Source organism: Pygocentrus nattereri, chromosome 6 (assembly GCF_015220715.1).
Source record: "Pygocentrus nattereri isolate fPygNat1 chromosome 6, fPygNat1.pri, whole genome shotgun sequence".
Classification (NCBI taxonomy): Eukaryota; Metazoa; Chordata; class Actinopteri; order Characiformes; family Serrasalmidae; genus Pygocentrus; species Pygocentrus nattereri.
This window is the reverse complement of record NC_051216.1, coordinates 23706898-23725960: the sequence shown is the minus strand read 5'-3', so window position 1 is coordinate 23725960 and position 19063 is coordinate 23706898. Positions and strand designations below refer to the sequence as shown.

Sequence of the window (19063 nt, the reverse complement as noted above, 5' to 3'; positions counted from 1 at the left end):
AAATATTCACTCATTTTGAATTTGATGCCTGCAACACGTTCCAAAGAAGTTGGTACAGGGGCATGTTTACCACTGTGTTACATCACCTTTCCTTTTAACAACACTCAATAAGTGTTTGGGAACTGAGGACACTAATTGTTGAAGCTTTTTAGGTGGAATTCTTTCCCATTCTTGCTTGATGTACAACTTCAGTTGCTCAACAGTCCGGGGTCTCTGTTGTCGTATTTTGAGCTTCATAATGCACCACACATTTTCAAAGGGAGACAGGTCTGGACTGCAGGCAGGCCAGTCTAGTACCTGCACTCTTTTACTATGAAGCCACACTGTTGTAACAACCACAGGACACTTTTCCACTTTGCGTCAGTCCATCTCAAATGAGCTCGGGCCCAGAGAAGCTGGCAGCATTTCTGGGTGTTGTTGATATATGGCTTTCGCTTTGCATGGCAGAGTTTTAACTTGCACTTGTAGATGGAGCGACGAACTGTGTTTCCTGACAATGGTTTTCTGAAGTGTTCCTGAGCCGATGTGGTAATATCCGTTACAGAATGATGTCGGTTTTTATTGCAGTGCTGTCTGAGGGATCGAAGGTCACTGGCATTCAATGTTGGTTTTCTGCCTTGCTGCTTACTTACAGAGATTTCTCCAGATTCTCTGAATCTTTTGATGATATTGTGGACTGTTGATGATGAAATCCCTAAATTCCTTGCAGTTGCATGTTGAGAAACGTTGTTCTTAAACTGTTGGACTATTTGCTCACACAGTTGTTCCCAAAGTGGTGAACCTCACCCCATCCTTGCTTTTGAACGACTGAGCCTTTCAGGGATGCTCCCTTTACACCCAATCATGACACTCACCTGTTTCCAATTAACCTGTTCACCTGTGGAATGTTCCAGAGGTGTTTTTTGAGCATTCCTCAACTTTCCCAGTCTTTTGTTGCCCATGTCCCAAATTCTTTGGAACGTGTTGCAGGCATCAAATTCAAAATGAGTGAATATTTGCAAAACACAACCAAGTTTATCCGTTTGAACATTAAATATCTTGTCTTTGTAGTGTATTCAATTGAATAGGTTGAAAAGGATTTGCAAATCATCGTATTCTGTTTTTATTTATGTTTTACACAACATCCCAACTTCATTGGAATTGTGGCTGTATGTACACACATTAGGCTCTAAATATACACACATATACAAAATATATCATTACGACATATACACACCAGTATTGCACCATTCCAGATTATACGAGATCTATATGTACAGATATAGATTTGCTAGATTTTGCTAGATTGGAGTGAGATTAAGCAAAATTAGACTGAGAACCATTTGCATAATTAAAGGGTTCTTTGCGTGGTGAAATAGTTCTAGCACCAAAAAAAAAGTTCTTCTATTGTTACAACCTTGACATCGATATCAGAACCTTTTTGGTGGAATATAGAACCATTTTCAAAAAGGTATTATGTAGACCCATATACAACACATTCTTCATCAATCCATGCAAAGAACCCTTCAAGTGTGCTAAGGGTTCTTTGAGTGTTCATGGTTCTATACAGAACCACTATCTTTACTGCAGAACCCTTGCAGAACCATCTTTTTTAAGCGTAGTCCTCTCCTACTGAATTATTCATAAGTGGGGGTGACTACGTCGGGTGAAAGGTGACGCTGTTGAGCGCGCCGCGTTTGGCGCCAGCGTTTTCGCGGGGTTGAAGGAGCTGAAGGAAACTTCGCGCTTGTGACAGTCACTCTTTTTTGTTTTGTGTAACATCCCTCGGTGGATTTGGTTCACGTTGCCCTGCCCGTCCATGTCGTCTTTTGCTGGTTGTGTTCCTTTAATAACTGTGCGGTGAGCGAATGTGATGTTTTGTTGTTGTTTTTCATGTATCGTGATTAGCTGTGCTGGCTGGAAGGGGGTTGGGTGAGTTAGCAGCGTGCTGGTATCAGGAGCTCCACCAATGAGGCCGCTAACGGGCTAAGCTGGGCTCGGTTTCCACCTCACCTGATCTCCGTAAATGCAGCATGATTTTACTGAAGAAAATCTAGTGCTGTGTACGTTTGCTGTGTGTTAGCCGTTTCAAACTCGCTCACCAAATGTTTAAAAGCTCTGGCTGCGTGTCCTTAGCTGGGAGCTGCCGCAGTGTGTGCAGGACGCTAAACTCAGACAGTAGTTAACTAGCAAGCTAATGCTCACTAAAGTGGTGTGAATGTATAGTTACAAGGAAATAAATTTGTTGACAGCCGAATCAAACACTAGTTATAAAGGTCGTAACGTCGCGTTAGCTCCTGTTAGGCTGCTGTAAATCAACTTCTAGCCAGTTGGGTAACGTTAGCCAAGCACCGAGCAGGGAGAAGGCAAGGAAGCTAACCAAGTTAACTCGCTAGTTAACATGGCTAACGATACTGTCGTTATTCTCCATCTGCGCCTAGACTTTTACTGAATGGTCGATGCTTCGTTCTCTGGACAGTAAATACTTGATCATCCACCTTTTTTTAGATCCTGTTTAGTATCAGTTTGTTGGTTCCTTGCGTCTCTGGCTTCACTGCCACCTGTTAGCTGCACCAATGATAAAGACCCTCCTCATAGTCCTGTAGCCAGTGACGTTAAAGTCGATACACATTAACTTGCTGATTTGGTGTTTACGCAGATTAATATAAATTAATCTCGGTTGTTTCCGCAGCATTTTCAACAATGGTAGCTAACGTGTTGATTCACTTTAGCAGCTCATGTCCGGAGTAGATTTCGTGATAGTTTGCTGTGGATCCATAAACTGTATAACTAACTATAATGGCTAGTAGCTGCTGTCCTTGGCTGTTTTGGTGTATTCAGTAATAAGCTACAAAACTTAAGGTAGTGGTTTAAAGTATTTTTTTAAAAAACCTCCTTTGGATAACTTATGAGGCCATTCCCCAACCAGATTCTGGCTGTTGACTCGTAGAATTTATCGAAGTCCAGATTCTGGCTGGATGTTTGTTTGCATGTTAAGTGCTGTGCAGTGCAGGGTGTCTTGTTTTTTCTACTCTTGTGTGAAAATGGCAGCATGGTAGGGCACCTAAAACACTGGTGGAATGGTTGTGTTCCTGCAGGGTGTGAGGATGATGGCCACGGTACCTCTCTCTAGCTCCAGCCTTCTTCCTCTCCTGGAGTCTCTGGAAGATAATGCAGCTGGAGCATCAGAGCAGACTGATGCTTACCTCACCATTGCCAAGTGAGTGATAGTTTTTCTACTGCCATCTGCCACTGGTTGTCTTACTTATTGAAATTGTTATACCTGCCATTTCATATCAATTTCCTAAGCGTCAAGTGATTTTGCTTTTAAATGTTTAGTCGGCTCAGTGGGGAAGATGGGAGACAGTTCTTTCCTATAGTCGTAAAGCACTTTTCACGACTGGGTAAAGCTCTTCAGGTAAGAGTGAGTGCCATGTAAAGTAGCTTGCTAAATTGCTGACACATACTTTGTCATAATTTGCTTATGTTGTCTAATCTTAATGGTCCCTGTTTGTGTTTAAAGTTAGGCACTATTAAGTGCCTATACTTATTAGAAATGTATGTCTTCTGAAACCTGAGATTTCTGAAGTTTTTCAGTGTATTTGGTACTTTGGTTCATGTTTGTCTGTGTTCTGTCAGACTCACATATCCAGTGAAAATGAGGAGCTAAGTCAGGCTGCGCTTCAAGCTTTGGGTTTCTGTGTATTCAACACAAACATTGTCTCGGGCATCTCAGGTAAAATATAGAACAAATTGAAGGGTGCGCATATACACTGTGCAGATGTTAAACATGCTGCAAGATAGTTTTATTTGTCATTAGTTTTGTTTTTCTTTCTTTTCTTACAGCGAATTTTGCAGAGGAGATATTGTCAGCTCTTTGTGCCCTGGTGTTAAAGTCCACAGACAAGAACACATGCACTCGAGCGTTATGGGTTATCTCAAAGCAGAACTTTCCTGCTGAAGTGGTGTCCAAGAAGGTCGGTGAAAAAGATGCATTGCAGTCTGCCTGCTTTTTCATTTAATGGCATGCCGTACTAATATCTCTCTCTCTCCTTTATCTTTTCAGACATTAGAAATCCTCAGGACCCTAGATGCCATGCAGACAAAAGACATCCAATCAATCCTAATGGATCATGAGTCACTTAATGTTGTTATAAAGTAAATATTTTATATTTTTCTATTGTAAGGTATTATATAATTTTTCTGTACCATGAGGTATATATACCTCACCATGTGCTACTTGGCTTGACTTTGTTAGAGCCGGCTGAAGTGATCAGTCACAAATGCATGCTAAAGAAGTAGCACGTATTTATGTGGTAAATACAAAGTGAAACATATTGCTTGTCCTGTTTTAAATGATGGTTAACTATTGTCAAATGCAGGCTGCTGGAACAGGCTCCCACTCAGATGGGTGAAGGAGCAGTGTGCTGGGCTAAACTAGTCATTCCTCTGGTAGTCCACTCAGCCTCGAAAGTACGCCTGCGTGCAGCTGCAGCTCTGGAGATGGGACTGCCCCTTCTTCTGGAGAAACAGCAAGAGGTGGCTGCCATTGTAGAGCCCATGATGTCATCTGTAAGTGTTTGCCATGACTGCCGTCTTAATGCCCAGATATGCTGGGTAAGCAGGGTTAGACAGATCAGGTTTTGCCGAAATTATCTAAGCATTTGTGCTCCAGTGCTAAAGCTGACAGAGATTCAGGCTAAATTTTAGTGTGTGACAGCAGCCAGTTGCTTACTACCTCTATAGTTCTTTACAATATAGTGCGTATTATAGTAATGTAACCTTAATTTTAATGTTGTTTTATTGCTGCCGTAGTGGATCTTTTATGTGCTTGAGATGCAAGCAGCTGTTGCCAACCATTGTTCTGGTGATTCCTTCAAATAAGTCTAATATTCATGACTGAACATGTGTTTATATAAAAAAGGTAGTTTCAGTATTAAGGGTACTTTTTCTCCTTGTTCTGCCATGCCCAATTCTTCCTTTTCAGAAACTTATTCCTGAAATGCAGAAACTATTTTCCACAAAGAATGAAAGCAACGTGCTGAAGCTCTGGCCTTTATTTGTCAAGCTACTTGGCAAGGTAAGATTCATGCAGCAGAGGATTATGCCAGAACAGTGGATTATTGTGGAAGGGCTGTGAATGAAGAAATGTCTGTCACCGGATATTAATTTTAGCTTTCTTGTCTTTGTTCAGTTGCTTCACAAAGGGGGAGCTTTCATAAACTCGTTGCTGTATTTAGAAGAGCTGGGCTTCCGCAGTTCCTCACCCAGTATTAAGAAAATTGCGTTCATAGCCTGGAAGAGCCTCATTGACAACTTTGCACTTAACCCTGGTAAGCTGACAACCTGGTCCTGCTTATTACAAATAGCTGTGTTACTTGCTACACATGTTACTTCATAGTTTTTCTGGATGAAAACCTTTTCTTTCCTCTGGATATTTTCATTGTTTTGCAGACATCCTCTGTAGCAGCAAGCGATTGAAGCTGCTCATGCAGCCCCTCAGCTCTATTCTTGTGAGGACTGAAGCCCTGCTACTGACAAAATTAGAAGTCTGGTGGTACCTTGTAGTCAAACTGGGTCCAAATCTAGCTTCTAATTTTGATCAGGTAACCAAAAAATCTAACGTCATAAGGATACCTGTTTTACCAGTGTTACCAGTGTTTTACCAGTAGTTTACTCAGTGCTGAAAATTTGGCCTTGAACTGGCTATTCAGTATTAAACTTTAATGTCTCAGGTTGGTGTACCACTGCTGCATAGTACACTTTCTCCAGATGCATCAGTGCTTCAGTGCCCCGCCACTCCTGCTAGAGGCACTAGCCAGTGCAATGGCATTGGGTTGGCCACCCCCAAATCAGGTATAAAATCCATATGCTGCAGTTAGTTTTAAACGCACTTTAGATGCTTAATCACTTTTCATATTTTGTTACAATCTAAATCTACTTTTGTAATGTTTTTATATATTTTTTTCCTTTTCCCTTTGTCTCCATCTCAGGTGTTCCCTCATGTAGCAGTCCTGGTGCTACCTCTCGTAGCCTCAACAGCAGCATGAGTGTCCCCCAGTCCTACACCTCCATCCAGCTGCTGGGACTTGAAATGCTGCTGCACTACTTTCTAGGCTCACAGGCCACTGCTGCTGCTACTAAAAACAAACTGCAACTCAGTCTTGGTAAGACACCATATTCTTCTTCTTTACCTTCTTCTCTTCCTCCTCCTTTTCCTTCTCCTTACATTTTTGTTATTAATTGATTTGATGTGTTAATTAAAATATTTTTTTTTCCTGCACAATTTAATAATCTCCATTTTATGTACTTTTGATTTATGTACTTTTAAAAATTTCAGAGCCTCTGACGCACAACCTTTTGAGCAGCCAATCTTTCTTCGGCAAGCACTCCTCCACTTTCATCTCGGCTGTTAAAAGTGGCTTCATTGCGGTGGGCAAGGATGCTCCAGGTAATCACCTTGCTCAGTTACCTTATGAACTATACTTTGTTCTTTGAGTCAATTTTTGAGTCTATTTTTCTTGTTTGCGCCTTCTTTGTTTATTATGGTGAGTTATGCATCAGGGGCACTGGCATTAGGGCAACCTGTAATGTGAGACTTGTATTTCTCTGTGTAGGATTAGAATGCTCTGAATGTTGTTCTTTTTTTACTGATCGAAATATTAAACATTTTATACATTTTGAAGAGGCACAATAGTTTTGTTTACATTGTACTGCCTTTTTCACATTGCAATAGAAGATAAAGTTAAATGTTCCATTCACAGTTACCAGTTCAACTAAGCCACCCGTTCATGACCACTGAGTGGTGTTTCTACCAAATGACTTGGAATCAACCCCTCACCCCTGTACCATACTGGCACTGTTATGCAACATTAACCATGTTTATAACCATTTGCCTGTTGGTCCCACTGAAATCACTTGGTGGGTTATGAAAATTTTAATTCATGCAAACTGACCATTTACTACTAATCTGTATGTCTACTCATCTTGTATTGAGTTTGCATTTGAAGAACATTTATTTATTTTTTAAAAATTGTCATTTGTTATACAGTGTAATGGGCTCTATTTTCAGATACAGTATATCTAGCACCCTGGTTTGAATTAATTTGACCAAACAAATCTTTTATTTTATTTTATTTTTTTATAGAAGCACTGCTTAGTCTGATTTGGAATAGCCTGGTTAACCTGGTCACTGCCACAATAGAAACTGGTAAGTGAATGGAGTGACTTTACAAGTCTGCATACATAATCTTGCATGCAGTAAGTGTTCCTGTTCACTTTTGTGTTTGTACTTCTCTCGTGTCCAGCTGGCAATAAGAAAGAGAGACAGGGTTCTGAGGTGCTTACTCTCCTACTGCAGGCGCTGCAGTCCATCTTGTCCTCTGAGGCCTTGCCAGCCCCGCGAGCTCTGGTAAGTCATTTCGGTACACAAACAACCGTTTTTGCTTGCTTCAGGTCATACCACTTGGAGACTTCTAAATCTTAAACACAATATCCTCTTCTAAAGTTTGATGGATTTAGCCCATTACAGAGGTTTTTTTTCCTACTCATCTTGTGCTAGACAGTCTTACAGCAATATACCTAGACAGCTGTGTGGAACACTACTTAAAGGTGACCTTTTTTCATATTGTGTCTTTTTGATGTAGGCTTTACTGGAAGCGACTGTAAAGGGCATACCTCAGAAAGTGCTTGGGTCTGCAGCATATCAAGTAGCCAACATGGATGTCTTGAATGTGAGCTTGTTTGTGTTGTGGGATTTCATATTTCTCGCTTGTAGGCAGCTGGTTTGTGGCACTTCATAAAATGACATTTTGTTTATTCCTGCCCTAGGGTACCCCAGCTCTTTTCCTTATACTCCTCTTCTACAACAACAACCTGCTCTCATCATTTGTGGCTGATGAGAGGTGAGTTCTTCGGAGTGTTTTCAAGCATTTTTAATTCAATGTTTAATTTAGTCTAAACCAATATCAGGACAATAGTGGCACAGTGAAAAAGGTGAACCATGTAGGCTATTAATTATATAATTTTAATTAATTATATAATACGTAGTATAATTCTCCTTTCTTATATTTTATGTTCGTATCAAGTTGATTTACCTCCTCCTGTTAACCACTAGTCTTTAAGTGTTGCCTAAGATATTTAAGCCAAGCTGTCTGAGCCATGAGCTCAAATGAAAGTTTCTTTTGTTATCTGGTAGGTTTTTCGTGTGCCTTGAGACCCTTGTCGGTTGTGGTCTCTGTGGACCCACATCCCCACTGGCCTTTGTGGAAGCAGTTTTAGGAACAATCAGTCGTAATGTGGAAGCTTTGGAAAACAAAGAGCATTTGTGGCGAATGTGGAGTGTGGTTGTGAACCCTCTGACTGATACCATTACACAGGTTTGCACTGTGGTTACCATAGCTCACTTTTTTGACAGTTCTCATTGTGAGTATTGTAATCATTTTTATTTTATGGTTGTCTTTATGCTAGCTTAAATTAATCAGCTTCCTCTTTCAGACAAATGAGGTAAACCAAGGAGATGCTCTGGAGCATAACTTCAGTGCTATTCACAGTGCCTTGATGTTCCCCATTACCCACCTTTTGCCTGGTTCTGCTCTTCCACAGGTCAGAGGCTAGCTATTTTTTTTTTTTTTTTAAGTTTTTTTTTGGGTTGGGTTGTTTGTTTGTTTTTTTTTTTTTTTTTTGTTTTTTTTATTTAATTTTTTTTATTTTTAATAAAGTCTGCATACAGTCAACTGATCCTATAGTCACACTATTTTCACATTCTGTACCATACCATTTTAAGCAGTGCACACAGCAGTTGTATGTGAGTGTTTTATGGATTGATGTTCTTCTGATGCAGATGATGCTGAAGACTATGCTGAGCACATGGTCTCGATTGTACAAGGCTTTTGCCCGCTGTTCAGCTTTGGTGGCCACAGCGGAGGAGAATGTGTGCTGTGAAGAGTTATGTGCCAGGATTTCTGCTACCCTGGAAGGTCAAGCCCTGAAGGTGACCAGCATGCTTACATGAATGTATTGTTAGATTTTATATATCTTACTTTACAGCAGTAATGGGGGGGGGTATATATTATATATTATGGTATATTATTTCGGTTTTCCTTTAATTTTTATTAAGAACCATATTTGACAACTGAAGTAAATCTTTTTTTCAGTGAAATGGCAAAAGCAAAAATGGCAATATTGATGGATGTCAGCTGTTTTATAACCGTAACGAGAAAGTTGAGTGTATGTGAAGCCCGCAGGAGAAAAATGGTGCTGAATGTTGTTTCATGTCCGAAAGTCATTTATCTCATATGCACAGATCTTGCACTCAAGTAAATGTTATAAGCTGTTGACACTATCAGAGTGAGACTAGTCTTTGCTTCCATTCTGTTTTCTGCCTTTCATTACAGTCTGTGTGCTCCTTTGACAATAAACTTGACTTTTAACAACTAACTATACAAGAGTTGAGGAAATGTCTTGCAGTGTTTGTATGTTGGTTCTCATTTATTTGCATACCGCTGTCATGGTAATGACAAAACTAATACCGTGTTCTAGATTAACCAGTATATTGCTCACAACTACTGTACAAAGGGTAAAAAAATGTTCATGTGAAAATTTTTCTTCTCTTCTCCCTTCTTTAGAATTTGTCCACTCTTGATGCAATAGCAAATATCTTGCTCTCAGTCATTGAGAGTGTGGATTTCTCTCCATTTACTCCTCAGTTTCAGCAGAAGATGAAATGTAAGATATTTCTTGTTTTAAACGTTTAAAGGCACAACTTGGTAAAGTTTTTTTTTTTTTTTTTTTTGACTGACAATGGACCATTCCTTTATTAGCACCTCACACTCCTCTGGGTTGGGTCCGGAAGAGGAATAAAGCTTTGGGGAACCTCTCAAACTTCCATGTCCTCCTGGTGCAGTCTTTGGAAGCCTTCCTGGCTTTGAACTCTCCATATGAGGGCAGTGCGGTTTTAAGTAGCATCGGTGTCATGCTAGTCTCCATCGTGTCTACTCTTTTTGTAAACCTTTCATTACCCACTGTTATCCAAGAGTCCTTGGCTTCCCTCACCAAACCTCTTGCACTTCTTTATGGACAAGTCGGAAGGTTAGTTGCAGTTTTTCTGTGTTGTGTTGTCACATTCTCTTAAAAAAAATGAATGCTGAAGACCTCAAGTAATTCTTACTTTTATCCATGTAGCTCAGAAGGTGAACCTTCAAAGTCACATTCAGTTATAGGATCCAAGGTATTTATGATCCAGATGTTTATTCCCATTAGGAAGTACTATGGATATGTTTCTTTAATTTGAGGTTTTGTTCTCATTTGCTCTCTGGTTTAGTTGGAGAAGCTGGTGGGTGAAATGCTTGGCTGCCTTCAGACACGTTCTTCATTGCAGTATGATGATGAGCTGCTTGCAGTGCTTTCGCCTTTGCTCTGTGTCCTTTTCCCACATAAAAGCAAGCATATTCGCTCAGCTGTCACTCAGTTCTGGAATGGCACTTTTGGACATGCACTTGTACTGACTTACCCCGAAATGCTCACGTAAGTGTAGCGTATTATATTTTTAAGGGGGGAAAAAAAATCACTGTATATATTTCAGTTGAAAACCCTAGAGTTTCTGCAAAGATTGTTTATTCAGACAAAACTTGATTAGATTTTTTTTTCATTTTCTGTCTATGTTGCATATACTTTTGCACAGATTTGATTGACAGACAAAACTGTTTTTTTATAGGCCTGTTTTAAGTCAAGCTAAGCAAAAGGCTCCCTTAATTTTACCTGGTTTTCAAGCAGTTGAAAACGCAGAAGATTTCAGTGGACCATGTTCAGTGAGTTGTTTTAGATTTTTTCTTCTTCTTAATGTTTCTACCATTGTGCAGTTATTTTTTATTTTTTTTTTTTTTGCTGAACCTAAGATGGCATCCTGGCATTTTAGTTGTATAGGTAATTTTTTATGATTTGATCAGAGTGAGTGTTCTCAACTTGATGCTGAAATCAGTGGGATGAAGATGTCCTCAGCAGGGAAGAGGGAATCCTTGCTGGCTAAAGCAGCAGAACTAAAAGAAAAGAACTCTGGAACTTCCAAGCCTGTATCAGTAAGTAAACTGAAATAATTGACCTTGGCATTTCAGATCTTAACAGATGAATGTTTTGAATATATAGATATAGATATAGATATATATCTATAGATATAGATATAGATATAGATATATATAAATAAAATAAAATAAACACATTTTTAGGTGAAACTAGATTTTGGATCTCCCAAACCTCCACGACGAGAAATTCTTGAGGAGGAGGCATCGGTAGATTTTGTTTTCATCCCACCTGAGCCAAAGGAGAGAGTGCTGACTGAACACCAGAAAGAGATCAAAAGGACTAAAAGGTAAGATTGTAAGCATGCCAAATTCTATGCCCTAGCACAGTGTCCTGCTATATTTAGGCAGTGCATTTATATTGTTTATTGTTCTAGAGATGACATCCCTGCGATGTACAATAACCTGGATGCCTCTTTGGATACTACAGTCTTTACACAGTACACGCAGAGCCAAGAAGAATCCATGTATGTACTCATCTTTTGCCGTGTTATTTTTACATTTTTTTTTTTTTTTTCCCCGGAACCCAAACATCACCTTTTTATTGCTTTGCTTCTTACCTACCATGTTTACATTCAGGGACGTATTACCAGCCGATGAACAGCCTAAAACTACAGACACTAATAAGACTGAAACCATGGTAAGATGAAATATCTGATTTGCCTAAATGTTATCATTCTTAATGTGTCTGGCACGCATTAAAGTTTTTTTTTTTTTTATATATATATATAAACAGGGTTTGGAAATAGAGGAATTGCCTGCTGGGGATGCTAAAGAAGCCCAAGAAGAAATTTGTTCAAAGACAGATGCGCCAGAGAAAGTACCAAATGATGCAAATCAAGCTACTGAGGTCCCGTCACCTGTAGACATCTCAGTGGCAGATGTCAGTGGGCATGAGGACTCTGCTAAAATAGACCAAAGCCCAAATGTGTCAGGGTCTTCTGACATGATCTCTGGTACACCGCCAAAACCTAGCAGCCGACGTCAGTCCTTTATTACGTTGGAGAAATATGCGGAAGGAAAGCCAGCCAGTCCCATAAGTGTTACAAAATTTACTGGCCCGCTTACTAGGACTTCTTGCAGTCCGGACATTATGAAGACACAACAGTCGACTCCAGATGCTGCTTATTGCTCGCAGCCAGAAACTGATAAAAAGGATGCTCAGGCTTCTACATTCACTGCACAGCATTCTATGCCTCAGACTGAGGAAAAAGTTGAGGAAATAATGGCAGAAGTAAAGTCAGTGGTGAAACGTTCCAGCGAAGGGACAGAAGATGAGGACGACGTGATTCCAGATACACAGACTCAACTCCTGAATGGAACAGTTGGTGATCAGTCTTTGGATAAGTTTAATGTAGAGGTAGAACCTGAAAAAGCCTCCCTGGAGGGACATTCAGAGGTTCCTGCCCAAAGTTCAAGTCATGGTGAACCTCGGAGGTCCGGCAGACGTAGGAGTAGGCCTGTCCGACCAGGAGAGGATTCAGTAGATCAGGACTCAAAAAATAAACTGCAGAAAACAGATCCTGTTAACGAGTCTGCTTTGACTGATGCTCAGAAGCCTACATTTACCAAGCAGACAGAGAGCATTTTGCCTGGCAGGGGCAGAAGAAGTAAAGTGCTTGAAGAGAACAAGGGTGAAAGCAGTAGATCGCAGATTGGTGAACTTAAAGAACATAGCCAGACTGATTCACAAGTGTCACCTTCTACAACTTCAAACTCATCACATGGCCGTAGAAGGAAGAATAAAGAACTTAGCCAGACTGAATCTCCTAATAAGCAGTCTCCATTAAGTCAAACCGATAACACGAGTGACTCAGATGGTCCTTCACATAGTAGGCCTCTTAGGCGGACCAGAGTGTCTGTCGGCCCTGAAGGTTCAGGCAAAAAACAGAATGGGAAGGACTTTCAAAGTGACTCACAAACTGGTGTATCTATTTTAAAGAACAAACACGCAGACACATTAGTATCTGACACAGGGGCTGATAGCCAGCCAACTGGCAGACCAAAAAGAACAAGGAGGTCTGAGGGTACTGATGCACAAAACAAAGATAAACCAGTGATTGAAAATGAATCAGTCAGTGATCTGAGTCAGTCTGATTCGCAGACGTTCACACCTGCAAAAGGCAGAATAGGAAGACCTAGGAAAGCTGGAGGAGAAATGAATGCCCGCAAAGACACCCCTCCATCAGATGCCATTAATTCTGAAAGCTCACAGGCTGAGGCAGTGAGAGACACAAAAGACTCTCAAGGACGTGGCAAATACAACACTCGCCGGTCATCTCGAGGCTCGCTGGCGCCTCTTGAGACCTCAGAGTCTGATGGTTCTGACAACAGAGAAGGCCAAAGATCTAAAAAGGCTAGAGGACAAAGATCATTGGCTTCTGAGGTGATTCCAGACAATATGACACATGAAAATGTTTCTGAGAGTAAGATGGACAAAGAAAATGCAGATCCAATTGAAATGTCTGAGAAAGAGCCAAAGGCCTGCTTAAATGTTAGTATGCCATGTGAGGCCAAAGAGGAGGTCTCCATAGCCAAAGAGCCAGTGATTGAACATTGCATATCTGAAACAAAATCAACAGAGCAAAAAAGTGATGAGTCAAAAATGGAAGTTGATGCCATTAAGGAAACGGGTGCTGTTCTTGAAGTGAAGCCTCTGGAGGATGGAACAGTGGCATCTTTACAGAACAGCCTAGTGCTACCTGAAAAAGTTGTTTTAAAGACTCCAGAGTTACACAGATGCCCACATGTTAAAAGAAGTCGTGGGCGCAGGCGTTCTACCAGCTGTAACTGCCTCTTGGCCAGTACTAGTAGTGCACATTCACAAGAAATTGTTAGTAGTGATTCTCAAGTTTGTGAAGATGTGAAAGATAAGGTTCTTCTTGAATTTAATAGCTTGCCATCTGAATCTGAACTGAGCAACATCAAACCTGTCTTTATGGAAAAACATAGTGAGACATCTCCAGACAGTTGTCCTGTGGTTGCTAATGATGAGCGTTCACCAGTTTTACTTAACTCAACTGACACAGGAGTACCCACGGAAAGCCCAGAGAAAGAACTCTGTGCAACTAATACCCAGTTGTCTGATGTAAAGGAAGGTTTGACCCAGGCGAAAGAAGACCAAAATGCAGAAGATTCAGAGATTAAGCATCCAGAAAAGGAGAATAGCAGTACCTCAGAAAACATTTATGATCAGGAGCAACTTCAGAGTTCAAGCACTCAAGGTGCCTCTCAAAACCATAGTGCGACTGTGGATGGTAAGATTGAATGCCCAGATCAGTCTGAAGCTCCTGTCAGTCAAAACAATGCAATTGACTTATCTTTGAATGAAGATGGAGAAAAGCTTGAAATGCCAGAGAAGGAAGACATGCATGAAATGGATGATGGTGTTGCACCACTTCCAGAAGGAACTGAATTAGCTGATGCTCCTTGTTTAAAGGGGGATGGTGAAGACACACAGATGGATGACAAAGATATTCAACCTGAGACTGATCTACCCAGTGAAGTGTCTATGCCTCTACAGATGGTCTCAACAGAAACTTGCCTAGACTCTCCAACCAAGCAGAAGACCTCGGATGCGAGGCAGGGGGATCTAGACATGGGACAAAGTCCCAGTAGTAGTGGAACTCGTGGTGTATGGTCGCCATCTGCTTCTCCATCTACAAGCATTCTCAAGAAAGGGCAGAAGAGACAGTTTGAAGAGGATTCTCCCTCCCCTCTTCTGAAGGTAGTATGATCTTTGCATATCAAATCTGCATGGTGTCCACTTTGATTGCTCTAGGAGTAAAGTTAAAGCATAATGTGTGGCTCATTTTATTTTTTTGTTGCCCAGTCCCGGCGAGTGTCCTTTGCGAACCCTATTTACCAGCAGGAATTGGCTGATGATATTGATCGTCGTAGTCCAGTAATACGGACTAGCTCCCCAAGGTCAAAAACTGTTGGTCAACCCAAGGTATTTTATCTATGTTGATGAATCAATACATTTATAGAAAATATAGAAGTATAGAAAAGTTTTTGTTTTTAATCAAAATGTACTTCTATTACAGTACATTACAACACCAACTAAAGGCCTTTTGACACTCAGCCCCCGCAACCTTCGCAGTCCAGGATACAAGAGTTCAAAGAAATGCCTGGTATATATATGTGTGTGTGTGTGTGTGTGTGTGTGTGTGTGTGTGTGTGTGTGTGTGTGTGTGTGTGTGTGTGTGTACACACACTGGATCCATATAGCCTGCATATCTCCAGAGGTCAGGAAATTAGTCCTCAAGATTTTACAAAAATCAATAAAAATGGATACCATTTTTGGCTTGAAAATGTTTGAGCAGCTGATTTGCAGCACAGTAAAGCAGCTGCTGATTGTGTCTAACTGGCTGTTCTAACAGTGCATCCCAAACCACACGTCTGCACTTCACCTACTACGCTAATGAGTGTACGTCTAGTGGTACATGTTATTACACACTGTTCAGTGTGCTAGTATGTGGTTTGGGATGGGGCATTTGTAACACAGTGAGGAATCTCAGCCATTTAGATTTCAGCTTTATTTAGCACTACAGCAACAAATAAGGTCAAAGCAATATCCTCAAAAATCAGATAATATATAATAATAGTTTAAAAATGAGGTTTAAGAAATGATAAACAGCAGGTTTACTGCCTTTGGTGGATCACTTATTGCGTTATCTAACAAACAGCCACAGTACTTCTGAATGAACTTGATGTTGCCTAATAAAATGGCAATTTAGATGTCATCAGAATACCATCAGTTGACAACTGGTCAGATCTGTTCTCTGAGGTTGATGTGTTGATGACATTAAAATCTGACCCATTTCCAGATATCTGCATCTGGCAGGTGATAGGAAAGTTTACTCACCTGCCACTTTATTAGGTACAGTAAAAGGCTTAGTATTTAGTGTTAGTATCAATATTTGTGCTAGTAAAAGGTTGTACCCCCTTTTGCCTTCAGAACTGCCTTAATTCTTCATGGCATACTTTCAACAAGGTGTTGGAAACATTCCTCAGAGATTTTGGTTGGTTATTTGAGTTACTGTTGCCTTTCTATCATTTGGAACCAGTCTGCCCATTCTCCTCTGACCTCTCACATCAACAAGGCATTTTCATCCACACAACTGCTGCACAACTGGATATTTTCTCTTTTTTGGACCATTCTCTGTAAACCCTAGAGATGGTTGTGTGGGAAAATCCCAGTAGATCAGCAGTTTCTGAAATACTCAGACCAGCCTGTCTGGCACCAACAGCCATGCCATGTTCAAAGTCACTTAAATCACCTTTCTTCCTCATTCTGATGCTTGGCTTCAACAAGCCTAACATGCATAAATGCATTGAGTTGCAGCCATATGATTGGCTGATTAGCTATTTGTGTTAACAAACAATTGAACAGGTGTACCTAATAAAGTGGCTAGTGAGTGTATGCTTCCTGTGTTTCCTTATTTTTATTTTTTTTTTTTTTTGCATTTTAAGCAAATTAGTTAAATGAAAACCAGTAAAGTGTACAAAATTAAATGTCTATCAGATATATGCCTAAAAATATCACTTGGGAGGAAAAGCTGTGTCAGTATCATGGTATACTGGTATAGATGACGCATTGCCCAGCACTATGTTAACTAGTTTGGCATGAAAATTTTCATTGTTCATAAAGTTGTGGAATTCTAATGTTTTTTTTTAAAAAAAGCCCAAACCCTGAAGTTAACATTTGTCATTGTTGAACCTTACAATAGATCTCAGAAATGAGTCAAGAGCCCCGGCCCATTCCAAAGGACTGTGTTTATCCAGCTCTGGTCTGTTGCTCTACTCCTGTGGAGGCTGTTCTACCGCAGATTTCCTCTCACATGTGGTGAGTCACAATGTATACCAGTAAAAATGGAGTAAATGAGTGAGGGAGGGAAGTGAGCTCAGATTTGGAAAGTTTAGACCCTGTTTACACCTGTTCATGTGTTCTGAGCATCAAAATTATGTCTGGATAGAGATTTAGCCAGACATATGAATGGAAATGCATCAGTTTCTGTAAGCCACATTTAACAGCACAGATCTCTCTTAATATGCTGCCTTTCTCTGCTGCTCTGCCACTTTGGTCAATCTTTACTTCGCCTCATTTTTTACCATCTCATTACAGTACATTACATTTTAACCTACATGATCCATGACCACAGTGACTAATACAGAAGACTAATTATTCTAAACATCCATAGCTGCAGCTATTATATTTATTAAGACGGGAAGAAAACTATCTGACTAGTGGTTGTTTGAGAGAATTTGCCCATATTGTGCACCATATTGCCATTTGACTTCTGACAAAACAATGCATTTGATCAGATTACAATCCAGGTGCAAGGCACAAGAAACAGTATGTGAACAGGGTCTTATATTTCAGTTTCATTCAGTTTCAGGGAAAAATGATATGAAAGACAGTCTTTTAATTTTTTTTTTTGTTTTTGAAACATAATTTGTTCTGTTTGTGTTTATTATCCATACCTAGGCCTCGAGGCCTTGGTCAGCTTGTCCGTGCTAAGAATATCAAAACAGTCGGAGATCTAAGTGCACTTACCCCCAGTGAAATCAAGCTGCTCCCCATTCGCTCCCCTAAGCTGTCAAATGTGAAGAAAGCACTCAAAAACTATCATGAACAACAGGTACTTGTCTTGATAAGTAATTGCTTAACAGCTAAAATGTAAACTTTTCTGCTCAAATTTGTGACTTTTTTTTTTTTTTTTGTCCCCCAAGCGAAAAGGGCGATCTGATGACCTGAAAGGCTTTGATGAAATGGAGAAAATGACCTCTGAACCTGAAGAAATGGATGCAGCTCCAAATCAGGAGGAGGAGCAGACGTCCAAAGTTGCTACAGATGTGTCAGATGCACAAGGTATTACCAGAGTTTTCCTACATGAATTTGGGATCTGTACTAAGTCATGATCAGGTATGAGTGCTAGAATCTTCATATGCTGGATTTCTTTTCTGCAGAGGTCGTCTCTTCCGAGGTAGCTTCAGCTTCAGAGGTGTCGTCAGATTTCTTGTCTGCTTTAGAGCAGAAACAAGAAGCACCGGTGTCTGTGGAGTTGTTGTCAGATGTTTCTGCTTTGGGAGCTCGACTAACCAGTGAGGAGCTCAGTCGCTGTTCACCAAGAGAACTGGGTCTGATGCATGAACAGCTCAGTGGCATGATGAAAAGTATTGTGGATCACCTTCAGTCACGTTTAGTCAAAAGCCTTGAGGACAGTTTACTGTGATGGCGAGCTGACTTTTCACCCTGAGCCTTCTTCATTGAACATTTGTGCTTGTCTCATCATTAGCTGTGGACTGCTTGGTTTTAGTGAACATTTTATCAGCATCTTTTCTAGACAGATGGCAGGATTTCTGTAAATACTTTCATGGAACAGCTACTGTTTTTATGCCCTTTTATGGAATGCGAAATGAGAGCCTGACTTTTGGTTTTATGGGACTTAAATAAAAGCAGACCATGATGCGGATGGCACTTTTTATATTAAAGAACTCTGATTAAATAAAGGAATGAATGAGCAAGTCTTGTTTTATCACAGTCTCACAGCTTACAATACCAGAATACACTTTTTGACAAAGCTGTTGTAGTCGCTTAGGTGAAATTCATGGTGAAAGTCACCCTTGACGATCACTTGTGTGTTTAGCAGTCTGATCCTTGACACATGTTGATTTCTGTCATGTCTGGTCAGTAAGGCTCATTTTAGATCTCTCATGGTAAAGTGACTTCACTGCATTATTCATTACTATAAAATCCGTTGCACAAAACCAACATTTACAGAAGGGTGCATTACTTCTGTTGTATATAAACTAAATGAATAGGTAGCACATGCATGCATTGAAGGGAACTGTGTGAATGTTCAGCATCTCTGCTGTTGTAACTCACTTTTGTGATGTATAGTCTATGGTGTACTTGACTTTTTTTTTTTTTTTTTTTTTTTTTTTCCGTTTTATTCTTTTTTAAATAAAGACTAAAACTCTCTTAAGCTGGAGTTTGAGTGCTT

General features: G+C 40.2%; 1 protein-coding gene across 1 annotated transcript; it reads left to right on the top strand.

Annotated features, from left to right (window-relative positions):
* The first annotated feature begins 1666 nt into the window (after positions 1 to 1666).
* On the top strand, positions 1667 to 18573 carry rif1 (replication timing regulatory factor 1). Its single transcript, XM_017692429.1, has 36 exons — positions 1667 to 1839; positions 3078 to 3199; positions 3319 to 3397; positions 3619 to 3715; positions 3826 to 3956; positions 4046 to 4137; positions 4362 to 4551; positions 4967 to 5059; positions 5174 to 5312; positions 5434 to 5585; positions 5715 to 5835; positions 5973 to 6146; positions 6320 to 6430; positions 7127 to 7189; positions 7287 to 7390; positions 7626 to 7712; positions 7810 to 7883; positions 8177 to 8357; positions 8476 to 8583; positions 8822 to 8971; positions 9606 to 9705; positions 9801 to 10068; positions 10162 to 10207; positions 10301 to 10503; positions 10694 to 10787; positions 10926 to 11054; positions 11202 to 11344; positions 11432 to 11521; positions 11634 to 11694; positions 11791 to 14781; positions 14887 to 15006; positions 15101 to 15187; positions 16787 to 16902; positions 17545 to 17698; positions 17790 to 17928; positions 18027 to 18573. Exons 2-36 carry the CDS (start codon positions 3087 to 3089, stop codon positions 18290 to 18292), a joined length of 7266 nt encoding a protein of 2421 aa, XP_017547918.1. The 5' UTR covers positions 1667 to 1839; positions 3078 to 3086; the 3' UTR covers positions 18293 to 18573.
* The last annotated feature ends 490 nt before the right edge of the window (positions 18574 to 19063 follow it).